This window comes from Nicotiana attenuata, unplaced genomic scaffold (assembly GCF_001879085.1).
Source record: "Nicotiana attenuata strain UT unplaced genomic scaffold, NIATTr2, whole genome shotgun sequence".
Taxonomy (NCBI): domain Eukaryota; kingdom Viridiplantae; phylum Streptophyta; class Magnoliopsida; order Solanales; family Solanaceae; genus Nicotiana; species Nicotiana attenuata.
This window is the reverse complement of record NW_017672292.1, coordinates 175,903-201,485: the sequence shown is the minus strand read 5'-3', so window position 1 is coordinate 201,485 and position 25,583 is coordinate 175,903. Positions and strand designations below refer to the sequence as shown.

At 41.5% G+C, this 25,583-nt stretch overlaps 1 protein-coding gene across 1 annotated transcript; it reads right to left on the bottom strand.

The window, feature by feature from the left end:
- Window positions 1-9,260: 9,260 nt before the first annotated feature.
- Window positions 9,261-14,602, bottom strand: LOC109212622 (TMV resistance protein N-like). The gene is made up of 5 exons (XM_019376285.1): window positions 13,894-14,602; window positions 11,642-12,737; window positions 11,127-11,555; window positions 10,093-11,013; window positions 9,261-10,009 (listed from the first exon to the last, which is right to left on the bottom strand). The coding sequence occupies exons 1-5, from the start codon at window positions 14,370-14,372 to the stop codon at window positions 9,374-9,376; spliced, it is 3,561 nt and encodes a 1,186-aa protein (XP_019231830.1). The 5' UTR covers window positions 14,373-14,602; the 3' UTR covers window positions 9,261-9,373.
- Between the last annotated feature and the right edge of the window lie 10,981 nt (window positions 14,603-25,583).

The window sequence follows — 25,583 nt, the reverse complement described above, 5'->3', positions numbered from 1 at the left end:
TCATACCTTCAGCAAGGAGGTCTTGTACAATGACTTGTAGTTCTTGGACTTGAGTTATGACCGACCTAGTGTCAATCATCTTGAAATCCAAGAACCTTGCAGCCACGAACTTCTTAAATCCGGCATCCTCAGTCTTGTACTTCTTCTCAAGCGCATTCCATAACGCTTTTGAAGTTTCCATGACACTATAGACATTGTACAAGCCATCTTCCAAACAACTCAAAATGTAATTTTTGCACAGGAAATCAGAATGTTTCCATGCTTCAGTTACAACAAGTCGTTCATCATCCGGAGTATTTTCAGCCATGACCGGAGGATCCTCCTTGATGAAACGTTGCAAACTCAACGTAGTAAGATAGAAGAGCATCTTCATTTGCCAGCGTTTGAAGTCAATACCGGAAAACTTTCCAGGTTTTTCTGCCGGTGCCATAGCATGAGCAGGAGTAGAACGGCTTGACGAGGCAGCAACACTCGTAACAGTAGCACCCGTTCCCGCAACACTTCCATTAGTTTGATTTTCATTCGTCATATTTCTGTAAAGTTGAAAACAATACAGAACTTTGTTAAATCAGTGAAGTTTTGATATCTTCAAACTGAATACCAAACCAAACATACAACACGTAACAATGGTGAAGTTTTTATATACTTCAAACCCGTACATTTATTATTTCGGTAAAGTTTTTATATACTTTAAACCGGACAGAACAATTATTGGAGTAGAAAGCACGAAGACTTTAGTCTCCAAAACAGTATACAAAATATGAATAACAGTTTAATATATGTTTCAACACAGAAACGTTAGTTTAAAATTCCTTAAGCTTGTGAGCATTACTGTGTTAAACCAAAAATCAGAAAAAATTGTTAGGAGAATTAAAGAAATCTGGAAAATAGTAGAAAATCAGAAATATTCCGAGTCCACAAGTTTCTTGTGTGTCCTTAAGGAATTTTAACCCCCTCACACGTTGCCAAGATAATGGATTAAATCCTCCCAGGATAAAACGGAATAAACCTTCCTGCAACAGTGGCAATACAAACTGCAGGATACCAACGAACTCAAAGAACGGAGCAAAATCACACTTACGAATTTGAGAGAGAGAGACTGCGAATTAGGATACAGTATATTCAGAAAGAAAGAAGTTCTGGAGTGTTTTTCGTGTATAGAAAATGGAGCCTTGCCTCAGAATTTATAGGCAATTATCAGAAGAGGTGTCTGGAAAAGGTGCCTTTTCAGAAGAATACGCTGCCTGCCGCGGTTCTACCGCGGTCGCGGCAGAACCGCGGTCAGAGAAGCTCTCTGAATCAGCCTGCCGCGGTTCTACCGCGGTCGCGGCAGAACCGCGGTCAGAGAGGCCCTCTGAACCTTCAACAGGGTTCTGGCGTATTTTCAGCAGTGATTTGGCATTTAATTAATTATTAAATAATTAAATAAATTTTGTCCAAAAATAATCTTATCGATCATTTGCCAAAGCCGAAGCCGAAGCCGAAGCCGAAGCCGAGCGAGCGACGACGGCGCGAGGGTTCATTCTCTTCAACTCCTTTTAAGAGTTTTAAGAAGTGATTCTATATATAAGCACACAAATGTGGTTGTCCCTCACCAATGAGGGACAAAGTGCAAGACAAAAGTTCACTTCTTCAAATTTTTAATTTTCCTCCATTTTATTTCCCTCTATTTCCAATTCACACTTCTTCTACTTTAAAGCCCAATAGCTTAAAGTCCAACACATATAAATTCTTATTGTTTTGAAGCACCTAGCATTTTTAATTAATTTGTCTCCTGAAATGGAGCTCTTTTAGTACTGTATAATCCTTGCTATCTGTGTTCAAGGACTAACAATATTAAAATAGCAAAAATTCTTGATTCATTTTAGTGGGGCTGCACTGGAACACTGAACATCACTACTCTCAAGTTGCATCAATCATATGCACTAGCACACTGAACATCACTACTTCTCATAATGGTGTATCAAATTAGTAATAAGAAAACAAATGTTGTCTTTCTCTTTTTGCTATAAAAATATTTCTTAAGATACTGTAAAAATGTATTCAGCCGAGGGAATCTAATTATTTGTAATGTCACTTCAGCGGGAGACACGGAAAAGGCTTGAATTGAAATAACAAAGTGTAGGAGTGTGTTATATAAATTATGGAATAAAAAAGAAATAAAGTTGCTGATTTTTCAATAGCTTTCACATGAAAAAATAGAAGAAGCTTTAACATGTTTAATATCTGCCACATTTTTCTTTTCGAGATATTGTTTTTGTCTTTTATTATTCAGAAAAAAAAAACACAGTTGGGTAGGTGAAAGGATACTGAGTGGCATTCGTTCACACAGCAACAACATTTATTTTTGGTGTTTCTCTTACTTCTTTCAAGTCTTTCCACATTGTTTTGGTTGTATTCTCTACTTTACCTAATTTTAGGTCCACAAATAAAGGAGCCCATATATCATATACATTTAGCTATTAGTACATTAACTAGATCTCGATAAATAGGAGTTAACGCAACAAACTTAGAAGGAAAAAAAAATCTATGAATAAGCTCGTGACCTCTAAAACTTGCTCCTTATTTAATCTTAATCAGTCCAACAAAACAAGACAAATGTCATCGCTACAAAATATTGAGGGAAAAAAAGACAGTTGTTTAGTAATTTTTTAGTAAATGATTTAGTAGCGTAAAACAAAATTAACAATGTATGTGTGTAAAGTCTGTAGTTTGAAGAAATTTATCCACTAACAATATCATCCATTTTCATGCTGAACACTGTATATGGTCAAATTTGACCGTCAGCGTCTCTACGCCAATGGGTACGCCCAGTGAGTATACACCAACTAACGTAAGGGTACGACTCGGATGTGGGGACAAAAGCGACATCGTTTAGGACTCAGTGTCTTCACTAGGAAAACGTTACCTGTTTTTGTAACTTTTTGATTATTTCGAGGAAGGTCTCTTATTATATAAGGGAGACCTTCACATGGTAAAAAAGGGGGATTTTTTCTAGAATAATACAACTCTCTCATTTTCTCATACTCTCTCTCTATCGCTATCTCTAACGAATACTTTCTCTTGAGTTCATATTATCACTATTAGATCTACAACAACAACTTCATTTTTCATCTCTAGGTCTATTATATTTGATTACGATTTACCCTTTCTTACTTTTGATTGTTTTTAAGCTTGCAAAGTATATCGATAACTTTTGAGCCAAACAATTTGGCGCCGTCTGTGGGGATTTCGAGAATCAAAATCATAGTGTCCACCTAGAGAGCAACCAACTACCATTCTCTACACCACACGAAAACAAAAGATGGCTGAAAATAACACCAGAATGAAAGCGATAGTGGGTGTTACAGCCAATCTCCTTGATCCTCTCAACGAGGCCGGTGACGAGGGCATCTTGAATGCAACCCCTAGCATCACGCCAGGTGCAGAGATCTCATCTTCCCCATCCGAAGATCTGACGATCTTGCATGAAAAAGGAGCTTCCACATCTGCGGCTAAGGAAGCACCCTCGGTGGTCAAGAAGCTACTGGAAGAATGGGTAACAAGAACTCTAAGTGGCTTGGTTGAGAAGTCACCGCAAAGTAACGACAGGTGTATACCAACGGTAGGTACCACTACTGCCATGGGTGAACCTGAAGCTGCACGAGCAAATAACAAACCCATCGAGGCACAGACCAACGATGGCACGCTAACAGCCATCCTAAAGAAGATGGAAAAAATGGAGAATGAAAACAAGGCACTCCGCGACCAAATGAAAGAACATCAGGAGAGGGTAGACAAGATCCCCGGCGCTCCCAAGTTGCTACCAAAACGCGACGTGGGGAGCTTCGTTGAACAACCATACACTGAAGAAGCTGCCCCTCACCCTATCCCAAAAACCTTCAAGATGCCACCCTACTTGAAGGTATATGACGGAACCACAGATCCCGAGGATCATTTAATCCACTATGTCACTGCTGTAAAGGGAAACGACCTATCAAAAGAACAGGTACCATCGGTGCTGCTGAAGAAGTTTGGTGAGACGTTGACAGGAGGGGCCCTAACGTGGTACTCTCAGCTACCAGCTAAGGCGATATCAAGGTTCGAGGAAATGGCGGATAAGTTCGTCACCGCCCATGCAGGTGCAAAGAAAGCGGAAGCAAGGGTCAACGACATCTTCGCCGTCAGGCAAACCACAGGGGAGGGACTCAGGGACTTCCTAGCCAGGTTTAATAGGGTAAGGATGAGTCTACCAAACGTATCGGAAGGTATGGCAGTCGCCGCTTTCCAGAACGGGCTAAACAGGAATGGTTCGAGGGCAACCAAGAAGCTACTAAGCCGCCTCATGAAATATCCCCCTACCACATGGGAGGAAATCCACAACGCCTATTGCGCTGAGGTACGAGCGGACGAGGATGATCTTAATGGGCCGACCCAACGGCTAACAACGATACACTCAGAAACAAGGAGGGATCGACGCAACGAAGGACGGCGAGAACAACTCCCACGCTCCATCAAAGACCGACACCAGCCATACACCAGATCCTTCCATCCACCACCAAGGCATACGGACGCGCTACAGCGACACGTCGCCCCACTCCGAAATGAAAGAGGTACGCCTCCTTTATTATCCGCCCATAACTTTTGTGTGTCTCCTTCAGAAATAGTGTACGCACTGGAGAAGCTGGGCACCAAAGTGCAGTCGCCGCAGAAGATGAAATCAGACCCCGCCACAAGGAAATCAAACGTCCTATGTGAGTTCCATCAGGAACGGGGGCACAAAACCAAAGACTGCATAGGCCTATGGCAAGAGGTGGTCAGGATGCTGAACCAGGGATACCTGAGGGAATTACTCAGTGACAAAGGAAAAATCAACTTTGCACGCGGACGGGAACAACCCCACGGGCCGCCGAAGCCGCCCTCCCCAGCACGCACGATAAACATGATCGTCGGAGGCGGCGATGACTTAGCGATCAATCACGTCAAGTTCGCCACCACGCACAAACTAAAGCGGATCATCGCCCATGAACGGTATGACGACTTCGGAGATAGTATCACCTTCGTTAAGTCTGATGCCGACGGTTTGTCTTTCCCTCACTACGATGCTTTAGTTATCACTTTACGTATCGCTGATACAGATGTTAAAAGAATCATGATTGACGACGGAAGCGGCGCCTGTATTATCCACCCGAGGGTCCTCGTACAATTGGGACTCGAGGATAAGGTAATACCGCGTTGCATAACACTAACTTGTTTTAACAATGTAGTGGAACGGACGTCCGGAGAAATATCACTGCCCATTTTAGCAGGAGGAGTCACGCTGGAAACAACTTTCCACGTGATGAACCAGGAAACGACGTACAACGTCATCATAGGGCGCCCGTGGATACACGCCATGCGAGCGGTCCCTTCAAGCCTTTACCAAGTGATCAGGTTCCCTACCCCATGGGGAGTATTCAGCATTCGAGGCGAGCCGCGCACCGCACAGGAATGCTACAAAATAGCTCAAGATTGCGCCCACACACAACAGCTAAAGGGGGCGAGCGCGAAGGCATAGCAATTAGCTGTGTCGGGGACTAAGGTCAACCCGACAACGGACGCCATTAGAGACCCCGACGTCGTGGAGGCCTGTAAAGCAACGGTCGAAGATCTCGACCCAGTCCAATTGGACGACACCGACCTTACGAAGAAAGCCTACATCGGGCACGGCCTCGCCAACCCAAGTAAGTATCGTGAATAACTAACCATGCAGATTTGTTCGCTTTTTCCCATTCAGATATGCCGGTAATCCCGCGAGACATCGCCACCCACAAGCTAAATGTCGATCCATTACATCCGCCCGTGCGACAGATGAGAAGGAAATTCAACGCTGCTATCAATGAAGCGGTTAGTGAGGAAGTAGACAAGTTACTGGCCAACGGCTCCATCAGAGAATCGAAGTACCCCCAGTGGGTCGCCGATGTCGTCATGGTCTAAAAGAAAAACGGGAAGTGGAGAATGTGTGTAGATTTCACCGATCTGAACAAAGCATGCCCAAAGGATTCATTCCCACTACCCCACATCGACCAATTGATCGACGCCACCGCAGGGCTTGAACTGCTGAGCTTCTTAGATGTCTACTCCGGCTACAATCAAATCATGATGGCCGAGGAGGACCAGGAGAAGACGACTTTCATCACCCACCAAGGGACTTACTGCTACAAAGTAATGCCCTTCGGGCTCAAAAATGCAGGGGCTACGTACCAAAGACTGGTCACCAAAATGTTCAAAAAGCAGCTTGGTAAGACTATGGAAGTCTATGTCGACGATATGCTGGTGAAGTCGACAAGAAAAGAGGACCACATCGACCATCTGAAAGAAGCCTTCGGGATATTGAGAAGGTACGGAATGAAACTGAACCCCGAGAAATGCGCCTTCGGCGTGACCTCAGGAAAATTCTTGGGATTTCTCGTATCACAACGAGGCATCAAGGTCAACCCAGATCAGATCAAGGCGATAGACGCAATACCTGAGATGTTGAACAGCAAAAAACAGGTGCAAAAGCTGACGAGGCGAATAGCCGCCCTATCCAGGTTCATCTCACGATCCTCCGACAGGTGCCATAAATTTTTCAATGTGCTGAGAAAGGACAATAGGTTACAGTGGAATGAGGAATGCGTCGAAGCCTTGAGAAAATTGAAAGCATACCTATCTTCGCCCCCACAGCTGGCCAAAGCAAGTCCAGGCGAGCCCCTGCTGGTATATTTGGCCGTATCCGAGGTCGCCGTCAGCGCAGTCTTGGTTCGTGAAAACGAAGGTACGCAATCTCCTATTTACTATATTAGCAAAACCTTAGCGGACGCCGAAACACAGTATCCGCACCTCGAATAATTAGCTTTGGCATTGGTCGTAGCTTCACGGAAGCTCCGACCCTATTTTCAGTGCCACACTAGAAAAGTAGTGACGACCTTCCCCTTGAGAAGCATCCTACATAAGCCTGAGTTATCAGGCAGGCTCGCCAGATGGGCCATAGAGCTCAGCGAGCACGATATCTCATATCACCCAAGAAACTCCATCAAGTCGCAAGTACTTGCCGACTTTATAGCCGACTTCAGCGCAGAGATATTACCAAAGGTGGAACTAGAGGCACGTCGTGCCCCCTCCAACACCGACCTATGGGCTCTTTATGCTGATGGCGCCGCTAATGCCTCGGGATCGGGATTGGGACTCGTTCTCGAGGTCCCCACGGGCGAAATAATTTGCCAGTCCATACGATGCCCCGAGATGACTAACAACGAGGCCGAGTACGAGGCTGTTATTGCAGGTATAAAACTAGCCATCAAGTATGGAGCTCGACGACTCGTTCTCCATTGCGACTCCCAACTCGTGGTGAACCAGGTCACTGGGACTTACCAAATCAAGGAGCAGAGATTGCAAAAATACCAGTCAGAAATCCACCGATTAATGACTGAGTTCGACGAGTGCAGCTTCGAACAAGTTCCTAGGGCACGGAACGTTGAAGCAGACGGTCTAGCAAAATTGGCCGCAACCACTAAAAACATCAACAAAGAAAGTGTGGTCACCCTCCTCCAGTCAGCCATTGATCACCCTGAGGTACTCTCTTTAAATTTGACTTGGGACTGGCGCAACCAATTTGTATCCTATCTGCAGGATGGAACACTCCCACTCGACAAAAGGAAGCCAGGAAGCTCCGCGTNTCCCAGCCGGAGCCATTTCCACATGGTCCGGAATGTTGTGTGTCACTCGAAGGTCGTCTAGATGAGATTGCAGTAAATCGCTACGCTCCCAGGGAAGGGCTGGACTTTTCGTTTGAAAATCCCTTCGAATATGCATGTCCTTTGGAGGACGTTGTCTACAGAAAGGGGAACGAGAGTCTTTTTTACTTCCTCCCCCTCACCGCCAGAGAAAGGCGGAACCCTATATGGGTCAGTGTCCTTGGTCTTTTTACCACCTTGACTACGTTTTACCATGATGATTCTGTTTGGGAAATAATGCACTAACGACGAGAAATATGACTTCAAAAGAAGTGGAGGAATCCCACACGAAATAACGGTTACAGGAAAGAAAGACAAAGGAGTAAATCAGAAAATGCTTTCCGAAGGTTTGAAAGTTGAATCGAATCGAACCTCTCTACTATTTATAGGGATAAGTTGCGCAGAAATCGAAGAGTCATGATTCAAAACGTGCGCGGGAAACCAAAATGTCACATCATCCTCTGAACCGCCTCGGGGGCAAATATAATAATGACGCATACAGGCGATGACGTCATTCCAAAAAGAAAGCCACGCGTCAGTGGCTCAACAACGTCATACATTTTACCTCATTCATGTTGCCGCCCCTGGTCGAGGTCAAATTCTCCTAAGCCGAGGTTTGCATTTCCGCCCATTGAAGACGCCCACCGAATGCGTCTCCAACGAGCGGAGGGACTAACTGTATAGGGTCAAATTTGACCGTCAACGTCTCTACGCCAATGGGTACGCCCAGTGAGTATACGCCAACTAACGTAAGGGTACGACTCGGACGTGGGGACAAAAGCGACATCGTTTAGGACTCAGTGTCTTCACTAGGAAAACGTTACCTGTTTTTGTAACTTTTTTATTATTTCGAGGAAGGTCTCTTATTATATAAGGGAGACCTTCACATTGTAAAAAAGGGGGATTTTTTCTGGAATAATACAACTCTCTCATTTTCTCATACTCTCTCTCTATCGCTATCTCTAACGAATACTTTCTCTTGAGTTCATATTATCACTATTAGATCTACAACAACAACTTCATTTTTCATCTCTAGGTATATTATATTTGATTACGATTTACCCTTTCTTACTTTTGATTGTTTTTAAGCTTGCAAAGTGTATCAATAACTTTTGAGCCAAACAAACACCTATATATTTGTTTCTATTTAGTTTGAATTTCAAAAATAAATCCAAATTTAATCATTGGAATCATTAATATGTTATACTTTTACTTTAATCCGTTCAAATTATTTAAGTCAGATTTTTAATTCTATACCCTTCTTTTTTTTTTCCCCATGTGCGCCCGTTAGTTCAATTAATTAAAAATTGCCTTTAAATGTAGTTTGTTAAAGAAGAGTAAATTACCCTAAATCCCTATAATATTATTTTAAATTCAGTTTCAAATACAATTCTTGTATTTTAAAATCAAGCATTTACGCTAAGCAAGTGTTTGTTCAAACGGTTAATGAATTTCTAGAATTAATATCAAGATTCTCTAGGGGTGCACTCAACTTTCACCTAGTAAAAATAAATAAATCAATCGTCGGAAACGAAAATCAATTTTAACATAGTATAATCTCAACACAGTATACAATTTCAACATACTATTGGTTTTTGTCATGTCAATATCTTACCAATTGCCATAACTAATCAAGTATATCACCTCCCTATTTTAAACACTTTACCACGCTGTGATACATCTCCAGGCACGTTATCACTAGAAAAGATGGGAACTTGGCTTGCATCTCTACATTTACAAGGTAGGGGTAAAGCTGCGTACACACTACCCTCTTCGGACCCCACTTGTGAGATTACACTAAGTTTGTTGTTGTTGTTGGGAACTTGGCTCGCATCGTTGCAGTTTGATGGGTCACTCTGCTCTTGCTCGTTACAAACAAGGTCGACGCCAAGTTCCTTTACCTTCAGGCTATTCAGACTAACTAAAATAGAAATATCATCTCTATCTTCTAGCAGGTCTCCAAATTTCCAGTGACTTAACCATGTTATTTCTTCATTGCCTTCTGGCACGCCGAAAACTCTTGGAATGTGGATCCACTTCAAATCTTTAGTCCTATTGTGTATGATATTCTGGTGTTTACGCCAGTAGGCTCTTGAGAGCTCGTCCTCTTGACTTTCGGAACTGGCATACACAATGGCTATGGATAGGCCTTGGATATTGTTGAGAGGTTGAGATATGGTAAAACTTACTGAATTCATATTTTTTAACTTTGTGAACCAGCTAGGTACTTTGTTTCCAGGAAGAAATGTACTAAAGACTCCTTGCTCGTATAAGCCCTGTTTCAGTCACAGAAATCAAAGGTTAAGTATCAACTGTAAACATAGATGGGGTAGTCATAGGGAGAGCGCGAGGAAATAACCTGCAATGGAAGCATTCTCATCTTGTAACTCGAAAAAAGTTCCATTTTCACCATATCGTTCTCCATAGTTTCAAGATTCAGACCAAAACGTTTAAGCATCTGCGGGTCAGCATTTTCTAGAGCTTCTAACTTAAAGTTTCCCTGCATCATGACTAGACTGTCACAATTGTAATCGTGACCCAGGATTGGATATTTCGACAGCAATGATTGGTATGTCATCATCTCCAAGGACGAGCAACTATCTATGGACAGTTCTGAAATGCTAACTGGCATCTCAGTAAGTGATTTGAGCATCTTACAGGCCTTGACACTGAGGCTTTGGAGCTGAGGGAGACTCTTGACCCACTCCGGGAGGCAACTAATTGAATTTTCACTTAGATCCAATTCTTGGAGCAGCGGAAGATTGCTGAACTTCTGGGGAAAAGATTCATCAGACAGCCTGCAACTCACAAGACTCAAGCTCACCAAAGAGCTTGGTAAAAAGGCCCACGATATTTCAGGAGAGTTTCTTGGCTTTGATATCCAAGATGAAAATAAATTAAATAATGCCTGTAATGATTTCCGCTCGTTGGTGGTGCAGAGTATTTGGTTTAGACCAATTCCATCAGCTCTTAGAACTTTCAAAGAATCTATCATGTTAAGCTCCATTGGCAGCCACTCCAGACTTGAGCAGAAGGATATATCAAGTATCTTAAGAGTTTTAAGTATACCGATATTTCTTGGCAGCTTTCTGATGCTCTTGCAGTCTTTCAGATTTAGCAGGGTGATTTCTTGGAGGCAACCGATAGTTTCATCAATATCAACCAGTTTAATACAATCTTTAAGAATTAGTTTCTCAAGTCGGGGCATTCCAGCGAAGCTAGGTGTTCTGGTAAGTTCCCAAGAATGACTAAGGTTGAGAATCCTGAGAAATCTCAAAAACTGATTGAAGAAAAGCATTGAATTAATTTCTTTTTCTGAATTTACAATCATCATTAAGCAAAGAAAACTACTGAAAGAGAAAAAAAAAAAGGAAACAAAAAGATGATTTATACCTCAGTTTCACTCCATGTTTGTTGTAAATTGCTGTACCGCATGTCAATAGAAACGAGGCTTTCCCAGGAAAGGTCACTAGGTAAGGATTTTAAAGGGCATTTACGCCAAGACAACCATTTTAATCTCTTGGGGAATTCTTTATAGCATCCAATGAGGTTCACATCATTTAGTTTGAGCACCCTTAGGTTTCGCATTATCGTAAATGCATATGTTTCTATGAGGTAGTTTGAGTTTCTTGATGAAGTGTCTACTGAATGCCATGAATAAACGCCAAAAGAGGGCTGCTGCAGCGAGACATTATGATCTGCACAGCTCTCTACATGATCGTTTAGGAAGCGCATTTTCGAGCCAGTGAAAAATCTTTTGGCTGATTTATCTTCCATCAACATAGGCATGTCAAGGCTGATCCCTTCAATCCTTTCAGTGCCCTAACAGGAAATTTGGTAAGAAAAAAATGAATTGTGAGGATATGGCACAGCAAAGAAGGACAGAACACACATATTAAATGTCTCACAGTCTTATCGTTCAACACTCTGAAAGAATCCTTGTTATTCCAAAGTCTACTGCGTTTTCCAGGATCCTGTGATTCCCTACGGACGATATCTCTCCCAAGGTCTCGAAGCAACTGATGCATCTCCAACTTATTTAAGTCATTGATTGTCAAAAGACTTCTATCAATGAGGTTTTGCATCCCAATTATTGTGTGAAAACCACATCCATTCAGTATTCTGACGGAGTCGTCTCTATCCATCCCAAGAAAGAAAAGAGCTATATGAAGGAATATATTTTTGTCATGGTCATCTTCTAGAGAATAAAAACTCACTTTAAGTTTTTCAATGACATGACCATCAGGGATTGTTTCCAGCTTTTCTAATGCACTTCCCCATATTTCTGGTCTTCTACCCGACAGGGCTGAACCTAAAACACGAAGAGCTAAAGGAAGTCCTGCACATTGAAGAACCACCCGTTTTGAGAGCTCGAGATGACCTTCCAAAGGATGGTCTTCTCCGAAGGCATGCCAGCTAAACAGCTTCAGGGAATCCATTTTATTCAAGGCTTCTACTTTAAGTACCTTGTGAGGTACAGAAGGCTTTAGCAATGACTCATGCCTCGTTGTTATAATGATTTTACTAGCAGGATTAAGCCAATCTCTCATTCCTAAAATTTTATCTATCTGGTCAACTTCATCAACATCATCAAGAACAAGAAGAATTTGTTTATAGCGTAGGGCATCTTCAATCATCATAATTCCTTCATCAGCATTGGATATCCTCTCTTTTTTTCCAACTATATCATACAAAACTTGCTTCTGCAGACGAACTAAACCATTACATTGTTTTGCAGTTTCACTGATGTTTGCAAGAAAGCTGCTTCCTTCAAATGATCTTGCACTTGAGTTATAAGCAAATTTGGCAAGGGTTGTCTTCCCAATTCCACCAATCCCACAGATCACATACAGCCCTACATTAATTGATCTATCTTGTAACCACAAGATAATATCTTCAGCCCGATAACTGATTTCGATGAGGTAAGGAGCATTGTTTAAGGCTCTGGGACGTAGCTTGCTTGCAATCACTTCAACAATATTCTCGATGAACTTTGCCTCATGTCTACAAGTTCAGATTAAAATGTGAAGGCCATTAAGATCTGAATTGAAGAGCTAAAAACATAGGGTAATAAGAAACAGAAATATGTTATAGAGAAGTACTCTATAAAATTGGAAAAAGATAAATACTCAAATACATACAGAAGAAGAATTCTACAATCTTCAGGATTACAAAGACCTAAAGACTTCATAATCTATTCATTTGAAGGGGCAGTTGAAGGATACAGGACTTCTGTATTTCAACAACATACTGATGCCACCAGCCATGAATTCCACAAAAACATTTTAGCTATTGGTCAACTTTTTTCCTTTTTTGACAAGTCCTCTGATCAACATAATGAAACGTGAGAAAAAAGGAAAACTTTAACTGAACTGATGGTCAAAAACATTAAAGAGATCATGATAAAGAAGTGTTTAAGCGCATGAAATAAGGAGATTTCCCTAATTACCTAGATGCCTAATTATCACAATCATTAAGGATTTTCTATGTTATAATTAACATATTTAACCTCGATGTATATAATAAATTTCATTCTAACACTGATTCTCAAGTTGGAGAGTATAGATCATATGCTCCAAGATTCCCACCCTTACTGAAACAGAATAAAAACTTACCCGCACCGGCAGAGGCAGATTCAAGATTTGAACTTTATGGGTTCAAATACGGAACTTTACCCATCGTGTCTAATTTACTGGGTTCAAACTCTATTTTTGAAACTTATTTAGACAAATTTTCAACACATATATAGAACCTAAGCCGAAGCTCCTGGATTCAGATGAACCCTTAGCTTCTTCATTGGCTCCGCCCCGTGCACCGTGCGTTTACACTAAATCAATAGAAACATGACATGTTTTTGCACATTCACTTCTATCACTAAACCATGATTAATTAATGTCTGTTTGAAGTTGAACTGGTCTGGTGTAAACATGCGGGTAAGTATTCACCTCAAATCAGACGGAATACACCAAAAAAAGTCAAATAAAAATTAAGAATACCTAAAAAAACAAACTAATGAACTTTATATGTTCTACTTTTCTTGGTTAATTTTGATAAAATTACTGAGTTTAGTACAAAAGATAAAATCTTGACCACCTGCAAGAGGCATGTAAGGGAGAATCAAAGATATTATTTGTAACAGAAATTGAGGGGAAATTGTTACCCATCAGCTTGATTTTGCAAGGGCATCCCTCCCAAATCTGCAACTTGTTTGAGAGCATTTCTCCAATCTCTTAACTTTTGACTTTCACCATTTGCAGAAAATGGCTGACCAAAACTTCCCTTTAGCTTCCTAACATCAGAAGGATCCACGTTAAAAAAGACAGGCAAAACTATGTGCCCAAAATTCCTCTTTTGCTCCAAAATCATGACCAGCTCATCAAGACAATTTTCCGATGATGCGTAATTTTGGGACAATACAATCACTGACATCTTCGATTGCTCTATTCCCTTTTGCAATTTTGACTTCAAGTCCTCTTTTTCACCATCATAATTATCATCATCAAATCTGAATACACGAAACCCAGCTCGCACCAAATTTCTGTGGAGATGATCAGTGAAAATTTTGCCAGTGTCTTGGGCTCTGAAACTCAAGAATACATGATATGAACATTTAGAAGTAGAAGGCGCCGAGGGTTCCATACCCAATTCAACAAAGCTCTAGCTACATCAAACAATTACTGAGTCAAAGGGAATATCTTCTTAATTAAGCAGCCATCTATTTCCAACTTTGGCATCTGGGTGAATAAAAAGTGAAAGCAGCTGTTAGAAAATGACAACTTTATAATTTGACTATAATATTTCTTTTTCCTTGAGCTGACGTGATGAAATATTTTAGCTTTTTGTAATTACAATTGTTTTAGCAAGAGGTTTGCTTCATTTTTGCTCATCCTATCTATTTCTCTATGATTTGATTATGTATCAAGTCCAGAAAATTACTCACTTTTTAGATTTAATTTATGTATACATCAACAATGAAAATGCACTAGCTTTCAGTATAATTTGACATGTGATAATATGTTAGCTATCAGTTATTAATTAATATTTATAAAGAAACTTGCATATATAATATATTACCTTATAAATGGGGTGAAGTCGTACAAGAACTCTTCTTGACAGAGAGAAACTCTCAACTCTCACTAGAACCAAACCAAATGGAAAACCCACCCAAATCAACTAACATACCACCGGAACCGCCGGACCCAAATAACATGGAAGAAGACACCCCAAATACACACTCTTACAAAGAAATGCTTCTTGACAAGCAAGCTACTTCACAAACAGATTACTTCGCCGCTGAGATGGAGAACACAGAAACCCAACAAAAAGGCAAATAAAAAATGGACCCAATCTTACTATCACAGGAAGATAGAAACAGACTCTATGAGCCTTGGCACCATTCGGTCATCATCAAACTCTTTAGCCGGCGTATGCCCCATCATCTTCTCCGAACCAAACTTATTGAACTATGAAACCCATCCGAACAGTTAATCTTGATTGACCTAGGATGGAATTTCTTCATAGTCAAATTTGGCAAGGAAGAAAACCTGATTAAGGCAATTTACCAAGGGCCATGGTTTATTGCTGAAGCTTCCTATCTGTTAGAAGATGGGAGCCAAAATTCGTCCCACAAGAAGCTACTCTATCCTTCAGTGCAATCTGGGTCCGCCTTCCACAACTGCCTATTGAATTCTATGATAAAGAAATCCTAGAAAAAGTTGGCAGAAAGCTAAGAAAGTTACTTAAAATTGACACTTGTACTTCTGCGACACTCCGAGGAAGGTATGCCAGAATCTGTGTCTAAGTTCCCTTAGAAGCACCAGTTGCAACCTCCGTCACCATAGGAGACCACAAACAACTGATCGTCTATGAAGGAGAAAACATCCTATGCACATGGTGTGGTAGATTAGGACACACCATAAAAGGATGCTCTTAACGGCAAATACAGGCACCACCATCACCTTCAAAAGATAGCCCTAGTTGCTCCAACTCAAAAGAAACTAATGATGAAGAAGGGGAATGGAAAACGGTTTCCTTCCCAAGAAGGCGCAAACAAGGACCACCCACCCAACAACGACCAACTGCAATTCCGACCAGAAAAAATAAAACAACCACTCAATCAGAGGGAATGCAGGTTCGGATGTTCGACGCCACCTCCGGTAAGTTTCTCGACACCCAAACCTTTAAATATGCTACAAAAACTAACCCAACAGGACTCAAGCCCAATCCAAGGTTCAAAAAATATTACCAGGCCCATGGAAAATCAAAACACTCAGGATCTGCCCACAAAGGAAAAGCCCAGTACAATCATGAAGAGGAAAGCGGGCCCAGAAGAAGAAAGGTAACAAAAGGAGGGTGAGGAACCGGGGCCTACTTCCCAAAGCAATAACCAAACAGGCCCCCCATAAAGCAAAACCAACCAGGCCCACCTAGAACCCCAAAGTAAACCAGCCCAAAGGGCCTAGTTGAGTGTCTAACACCCCATCAGACGGAGACCCAAACAAACACCCAACCTATTAACTCCCTGGAAAGCTTCAATGATGATCCCTACTCTAAGGAATCACCCCTACAAACTCACTCCATGGAAACCCCAGATCAAAATCTTAGAAATCAAAATTGGGCAGTTGATTTGACACCAGCTACCAACTCAACCGGATTTTCCCATAACCCAATACCCGGTGTAACAGAAGCAGAAACCAAAGCGCCCAAGATGGGAGACGATTCATCTCCATCATCATCAACAAAATCTGTTGATTACCCCAATAACGCACCATTTATTAACAATCCAAAAAAGGGCAGACAAAAAAACCCAAAAATGGAACCCTCACCCAAACCCCCTATCTTCCTAACCTCCGTACCACCACCACCAGAACATGCACCGGCATCCTGGCTGGAGATAGCCCTCCATGGTCAGGCACTAAGTTACTCTTTTCAACTCGGCAACCAACCCATATCCCTCATCATTCAAAACCCAGCACATCTGGCCAGGGTAACAGCGGAGGCCCTAAACAAGGGCTTGGCGATGTTTGGATCTTAGCTTTGGCAATCGATGGTGCTTCAGACCATCAATCCCCTGCAGCAGTCCACAGATCCACCATCAGTTCACAATATGATGCAACAGATCTTCAATTCACTCCCTTTCTTCCCGGATCCGGCAATGGAGGATCCATTTGCGACTCATCAGCTCAAGGTCATCCCACCATGGCCACATCAAGACCCTTCGTCTTCAATGCAGGAGAAGCAGAGCTCCCCACCACTGGAGAACATCTCGAAGGAGATATCAAAGGCGCTGGACATCCTAAAGATCCACGCGACTCTTATAGTGAAGGAATGACGCCACCTTACAGCCCTCCAAGAACAGACTCACTGTGGCTAGAGGCAGTGAGAGCGATAGAGTTCAGTGTGGACCACAGCGAGACTCTCATACTTCTCTGCCCCATGAACCTTGCGAGATGTGGATTGAACCTGTCATCCCATCAATGCCAAGGCCTGATGAATCCACTATTGACACTAACCCCAATGATGATATCTATGCCATCACAGACCAGGGGAAGAGAACTGATGCTACCCCAAGGAAGGGAAAAAGCATCGACGAGCAACCCCAACCAAACCCCCCATCCTCAAATGAACTTTATAATATGGAATGTTAGGGGGGGCAAACAGGACATTGCTCAGAAATGGTCAAAATGCACAAACCTCCGCTGCTAGTGCTGTTGGAAACGAAAATAGCAGACCACAAAAAACTGACAGAAGAGCTACAATATGACATGCACATCCAATTCCCAGTAGTGGGTCACTCAGGAGGCATAGTTATCATGTGGAAGGAATCCTCCCTCCAGGTGGACAAAGTAGCAATGACATCACAAGGCATACACGCTATGGTCAAGGTACTCCCCTCAAACCCCCCTTGGCTACTTTCAGCTATTTATGCTAGTAATTTTCTAGAAGATAGAAAGGCTCTCTGGGATAACCTAGTTGGCATTTCCAAGAATTATAGTGGAAGTTGGTTTGTGGGGGGAGACTTCAATGAAGTCTTAAAAGCTAGGGACAAATTTGGGGGCAAACCCATCAACACAAATAGGAACAACCTATTTTGAAATTGTGTTAATAGCTTCCAACTTGTAGACCTAGGATTCAAAGGTAGCAAATATACTTGGTCCAACAAGCGTTACAAAAATAAGTCTTGCCTCATCCTTGAAATGATCGATAGGTGTTTTGCCAATAACCACTGGGTAAATGAACAACCCGAGGCTAGCATTACTCACCTAGCAAGGACCCACTCTGACCACTGTCCCTTGTTAGTTAAGCTCAATAATAACACACACCTGGCCACCACCAAGCCTTCCAGGTTCGAATCTATGTGATGCAGCCACCCCATGTTCCAATCTCTCATCAGGGACTCCTTCCCTTCCCACTCTACCTTGATTCCTTTCACCACTAGATTCAAAGAAAATGTTACCATTTGGAACAAAACAACCTTTGGCAACATCTTCCAAAAAAAGAAGAATTTACTTGCCATGATAGTTGTGATCCAGAAATCTCCTAGCTACCAAACTAGCTCTTTTCTCCAGAATTTGGAGAACAACCTCATAGAAGAGCTTGATTCAGTTCTCAAGAATGAGGAAGATTTATGGAAGCTGAAAGCCAGAATTAACTGGCTCTCTGATGGTGATGCCAACACCAGATTCTTTCACACATCAACCCTTAACAAGAAAAGGAGGAACATAATTCTCTCCCTTAAGGAGGAGTCTGGGCATTGGCATCATGAGCCCCAAGGAATTAAAGATTCAATAACTAAATTCTTCCTGGATCTCTACTCCACTTCCCATACTCACTCACAAAGAAAAACACCACTCAGAGCCCCTAGGGGCCCTCCCTTTCAGACACCCATAAAACCTCTATGGCAATACCCCTCAAAGATAGTGAAATCAAGAATGCCATATTCTCTTTCAAGCCTTTTAAAGCTCCAGGGCCTAATGGCCTACACCCTTTCTTCTACCAAAAATACCGGGACATTGTGGGAAATGATGTAATCTCCTTCTGTAAAAATTGCTTCTCAACATCCATAATGCATCTTTTGATGAATGAAACACTTCTGTGCCTCATTCCCAAATGTCCCCAGGCATCAATGATCAAGAACTTTAGGCCCATAGGTTTATGCAATACTATTTACAAAACTGTCACTAAGATTGTAGTAAACATGATCAAACCTTTCTTGCCCATTATCATTGGCCCTTCTCAGGCTAGCTTCCTCTCCAACAGGAGAGCTTCTGATAATGACATCATTGTCCAGGAATACATCACCCATTTTGGGAAGATGAAAGGCAAAATACCCCACATGATTCTCAAGATTGACCTGAAAAAAGCCTTTGACAGACTTGAATGGTCCTTTATAAAAGAAACCATTTATGTCTTCAACTTCCCCAATGCAACAATCAACCTCATTATATCTTGTGTCAGCTCTTCATCCATCTCTGTCCTTGTCAATGGAGAGCAGACAAACTCCTTTAAACCCACAAGAGGTATTAGGTAGGGGGATCCCTTGTCGCCCAACCTCTTCATCCTCTATATGGAAAGGTTATCCAGGTCCATTGAGAGAAGTGTCCAGCTCAAGGAATGGGCCCCCATTAGCATTAGCATTAGCATTAGCAGATCCGGCCCAAAGATATCTCATCTCTTTTTTGCTGATGATCTAACTCTGTTTGCTATAGCTAACTGTCACGACCCAAAAATCACAAGTCGTGATGGCACCTAACTCAACCCGCTAGGTAAGCCAACTAACTGAAAATATAACTGAACTGAGATTATAAGAGAATAGAAAATAGATAACTGAATATATACAAATTTACCAAGACCAGGTAGTACGAATCACGAGCTTCTAAGATTTGGAATTTCAAAACTGATACACGTTCTGTTTGAAGGTTACATAAACAGATAAGCAATAACCTAAACTAGCAAGAACTAGTGGCAGCTATATCCAAGCACACGAACATCTTCCGGAATCAGCATCTGACGTCACCAGCAACGCTGCTCCAAAATCTGCACGGGACGTGCAGAAGTGCAGTATCAGTACAACCGACCCTATGTACTGGTAAGTATTTTGTCTAACCTCGTCGAAGTAGTGCCGAGGCTTTTAGTTCAAAAGATACTTATTTAGATAACCTGTACATTAAATTAACAGTAAAGCAGTTCAAAGTGTAACGGATAAAAGTATCAAATACAACCCGACGAGTCAGATAATGAATATTATAAAGAACCACAGTAGAATATTTACGATCTTCCCTGGTATGAGATATACGTCTAAAATGTCAAAACCTCGAATCACATGGCACGGTAACACCCTTCGTGCTTTTATCTCATCCTCACCATATATAAATCAATTTATGAAATAATTCAATTAGCACGGCAACACCCTTCGTGCGTTCAACTCATCCTTTCCAAGTAATCGTATAACAGTACCAACCATATCACAGAAACAGAATAATAGGAATTACCAAGTAGGAAATACGCCAGTAACAACAATGGACAAGGAAACACATGTGGATCACAGTAATGGACTAAGCGAAAAGCACGTGAGTAACAACAACAATTGGAAAACAGGGAATATCAACTTCAATTGACTAGCATATTGGAGGCCTAAGTACAAATATAACAATTAAGAAGATAACACGTGTTCTTTACAAGTTAACAAGTAAGGCATGAATGGCTAGCATAATGGAAGGCTTATGCTAAAGTGCAACAGAATAGATACAACATGAGTATAATTATAAAAGCAGGAATAGACATGGTAATTTCAAGTTAACAAGTAAAGGACATGGACAATGCAACAACAATTGAGATAAGGTCAAGTACAAGGCAATAACAACAAGTCACACCAAATATGTAAATACAACAATAACATTTCACAATAAGGGCACAACCGTATACACGGGAAAACAAATATCACATCAGAATGCATGTCCCTCGTCCTCACTTGCACGGAAACACCCTTCGTGCCATGACCTCACCATATCATACAAACATAACAATATAAATGAAATGGCACGGCATCACCCTTCGTGCTTTTACTCTCAAATGATATGGCACGGCATCACCCTTCGTGCTTTTACTCTCAATAATGTGGCACGACATCACCCTTCGTGCTTTTACTCTCAATAATGTGGCACAGCATCACCCTTCGTGCTTTTACTCCCAATAATATGGCACGGCATCACCCTTCGTGCTTTACACTCTCCCTCACATAATAATGTATAAACAATGGCACGGAATCACCCTTCGTGCTTTACACTCTTCCTTACCAAACATATATAACCGTAACAAACAAGGCAGGAATCATAACGGACATCAAGGAAAGTGTTTTAATGGATATTCCAGACAATTCCCAATCACAACTTTCCAAGTCAACAATGGTTTAACAACCCTCAAGAATCGTATTATTCAAATATTTCCACGAATCTCATAATTGATTCACAACACAAGTATAGAGTCTAGCATCTCAAGAATATCAGTTATAGTAATGTAGTAATGATTTTGCATAGAGATGACCGAATTAGACACATCAATGTATTCTTACAATTTCCATCAAGTTTGATCAAATTATAACCTACTAAGTCTTGATATCTATCATTTAATATTATGTCCTTCGTATCTAAGAGTCAAACAAGGCATTAAGCAGAATGTCACAAATTCTACAAACACAAATATAACATAATTCACCCCCTCCCCCCCTCCCCCCGAGCATGGTTCACCCTGGCACATACATATACGCTCATCACCTCATATATGTATCACCCCCGCATGTAGCAAACAATGACAAATAGGAGAAAAAATTCCCTCAACAAAGCTAGGCAAAATACTTACCTCAATCCGGCTAACTCAACACTCAACTTAGCCTTTTCCTCTACGAATTCACCTCCGCTCGACAAAATCTAGCCAATGACGACTTGAATACACCACACAATGCAAGAGAAAACAATTTTAATTAATAAAGTTATGATTTTTATTCAATTTCTAAAAAGTCAACAAAAGTCAAATCCGGGCCCGCCCGGTCAAAACTCGGGTCCAAAGGTAGGTCTTGACTACCCATAGCCCCACGAGTCCAAATATGTATTTTGTTTTCAAATCCGAGTCTTATTCGACTCTCAAATCCCAAATTTTTGTTTTTCAAAACTTTGACAAAATCCCCAAATTTTTCCATAGTTTTCCCATGAATTTGATGTTAAATCTTGTATAAAATCATAAAATATAGTTGGAAATTGATTAAAGATACTTACCCAATGATTTGGCATGAAAATCCCCTCTAAAAATCGCCTCACTCCGAAGCTAGGGTTCAAAAATATGAAAAAATGAAGAAAAACTCGAAATTCTCAGCACTTAACAGGCTGCAGATGACGCATTTGCGATAGGGGGTTCGCAATTGCGAAAAAATGCATCGCAATTGCGATGCCTGAAGATTTCCTGCTGAGGTCGCATTTGCGACAAATGCTTCGCAAATGCGAACACCAGCCTTCGCAAATGCGGCTGGTTCATCGCAAATGCGAAAACTGCCCAGTCGCCCAGGCTTCGCAAATGCGATGGCCGCCTTTGCGATCCAAACTTCGCAAATTCAAAAATACCAGAACCAGCAATTAAGAACTATGCAAGAACATTCCGAAACCAATCCGAAACTCACCCGAGCCCTCGGGGCTCCAAACCAAATATGCACACAAGTCTAAAAACATAGCACAAACTCGCTCGCACGTTCAAATCATCAAAATAACTTCTAAAACCACGAATCGGATGCCAAAACTCATGAAAATCAAACTAAACTTCAAGAACTTCTAGAATCACAACCGAGCATCCGAACCCTATCAAATCAACTCCGAATGGCGCCAAACTTTGCAGACAAGTTCCATATGACAAGATGAACCTAATCGAAGCTTCAAATCACACATGACAACCTCGAAACGATGAATCACACCTCAAGCCGAAATCAATGAACTTTGAAACTTCAACTTTCCCAACCGATGCCAAAACCTATCAAATCACCTCCGATCGACCTCAAATTTCGCACACAAGTCACATTTGACATTAAGGACCTATTCCAACTTCCGGAATCAGAATCCGACTCCGATATCAAAAAGTTCACTCCCCGTCAAACTTCCCAAAAATCCAACTTTCGCCAATTCAAGGCTAATTCCACTAGAGACCTCCAAATTACAATCCGGATGCTCCTAAATCCGAAATCACCCAACGAATCTAATGGAACCGACGAAACTCCATTCCGAGGTCAATTGCTAAAAAGTCAAACTTGGTCAACTCTTCCAACTTAGAACCTAAATCTTGAAGTTCATTTCCCCCAAACCGATTCCGGATAACTTGAAAACCAATACTGACGATTTACGCAAGTCATAATACATCATGCGGAGCTACTCGAGCCCTCAAAACACCGAGCGAAGTGCCGAACCCAAAATGACCAGTCGGGTCGTTACACTAACCAGGGAAACTGCAGCACAATTCTCAACACTCTCAACTCTTTCAATCAGGCCTCAGGACAGAAAATCAATCTCAGCAAATCCAAAGTCTGTTTCAGTGCCAACTGCCAGCCACACCAAATGGCAACCATTTCAAACACCCTTGCCATCCAGGCATCCGCAACCTTTGGAAAATACCTGGGTTTCCCAATCTTCCACAAAAGACCCACCCACAATGACTTCCAATTCATAATTGACAATCTACACACAAAATTGGCCGGGTGGAAAACTAACATGCTCAATATGGCTGGAAGAACTACCCTTGCAAAATCATCACTCAACACCATGCCTAACCATGTCATGCAATACATTAAACTTCCTTCCAAAACATCTAAAGAAATTGACAAAATCCAAAGGAATTTCATTTGGGGTACCGCCAGTGTCAAAAGGAAAATGCATCTGCTATCCTAGGACATAGTCACAAAATCAAAGGCACAGGGGGGTTTAGGAATTCAGAAAGCTGAGTTGAAGAACAAAGCAATCCACTCAAGGCTAGAATGGAGGCTCTACCAGAACCTCCATTACCTCTGGGCAAAAATTCTTATAGCCAAGCACTGCAACTGGAGACACCCACCAAAAAAATCAAAGTCTCATACCTGGAAATGCATCCTCAAAGGGTGGGAAACATGCATGCAAGCCAAAAGATGGGTTGTCCACTCAGGGAACAGAGTCAAATTCATTAATGACCCTTGAATTCCAAACTTTCCCTCAATCAAATCCATTATTGAGGGACCTCTTACCAAAGAGGACATGGCCATCACAGTGGCATCAGCCCACAACACTAGGGATTGGGATTTTTCTTCTATATCACTAAATATACCCCCAAGAATCAAAAATACCATCCACAATACCTTTATTCCACCCAACCCAATAAAAGAAGATAGAATGATCTGGGGGGCTACCACTAATGGGATCTTCACTTTAAAGTCTGCATACTCCCTCCTACACAACCTTGAGCATCAGCACTGTGAAAACACAAGCAACAATTAGCTGTGGATCTGGAAATTAAAAGTTCCAAATAAAATCAAGTCTTTCTTCTGGCTTCTATTCCATGACAGGCTCCCCACTGGGTCATTCCTCCACCATATTGGGATCCAATTAGACCCAAAATGCTGCGTCTGCAACCGGGCAATTGAAACATCTGATCACATATTCTTTGAATGGCCCAATGCCAAAAATTTTCGGACAAGGCTTGTTTCTGAAAGTACCAATCCTCTTCCAAGCCATGTATCATCCTTTAATAGTAGGGACTGGCAAAACATATGGGATTTCCTTAAAAAAAAACCTTCAACAGCTTCATCAATTGGGAAGACCTACTTCCTTTCTGCTTCTGACAAATCTAGCTCACAAGAAACAATAATCTATTCAACAAAAGAAAGGATGTGGTAATTTAAAAGCTGCCATGGCAAAAGCAACTGAGTATATTACCATTTCAATAAACAGTGCACCAACAAAAAATAGAACTATTTGGGTCAAATGGACGCCACCCCTAACCAACATGTACAAGCTCAACACTGATGGAGCTGCATTAGGAAATCCCGGTAAGGGAGGAGTGGGAGGTGTCTTCAAAAATGCAAGTGGGAGCTGGATTCTGGGATACATGGGGAGTATACAACATACTACCAACACACAGGCTGAATTGCTCGCTATCTTAAGGGGTCTGTAACTAGAGGAAGAAAGGCATCTTATACCCTTAGAAATCAACACAGACTCCACAGAGGTAATTAGAATGATTACTATGGAAATCTCATTTTTAACACAATCATCTTTGAATGCAGGTCAATCTTCCAAAGGCTAGGAGACGTGGTGGTGAAGCACAACTACAGGGAGACGAACAGAGTAGCTGATCTACTAGCCAAGGAGGGAGCCAAGAACTTTTTTGAAAATATTTTTGTAACAACAGTGCCTCCGGTATTTGCCCCACATGTTTTTGGGCAGATATCACATGAACTGTTTCATCAAGACAAATTCTGGATTGTAATATTGATAACTTTAGTCACAATGAGGGTGGATTGATATACCCCCTCGAAACAATGCTACTGTCAATTGGCACCCTAACGGGTAGTTTATAATGAAATGCAGCATGTTAACCAAAAAAAAATATATTACCTTATAAATGATTCGATTGTGCAAATATTATTTTGAATTGTCGATTCATTGTAAATCCTTTCGATTTTTCCTCTGCCAATTTTGTGTTCCAAATTCCATTTCATATATGCTAGTGTTGTTTGTCGTTATTTTGTTTTATTAAGTGTTTTTTCCCTTTAAACTTCATTGAACACCATTTTGCAAACAGGAGACTAGATTTTGCGTAGGACTGAAAGAGGATAATTTAAGTTCC

Coding starts and splice junctions, on each gene's coding strand:
- LOC109212622 (XM_019376285.1), bottom strand. CDS start 14,372: ATGGAACCCTCGGCGCCTTCTACTTCTAAATGTTCATATCATGTATTC. Junction 12,738..13,893: donor TTGCAAAATCAAGCTGATGG/GTAACAATTTCC, acceptor CTGAACTTGTAG/ACATGAGGCAAAGTTCATCG. Junction 11,014..11,126: donor AAACATGGAGTGAAACTGAG/GTATAAATCATC, acceptor TTCTTCAATCAG/TTTTTGAGATTTCTCAGGAT.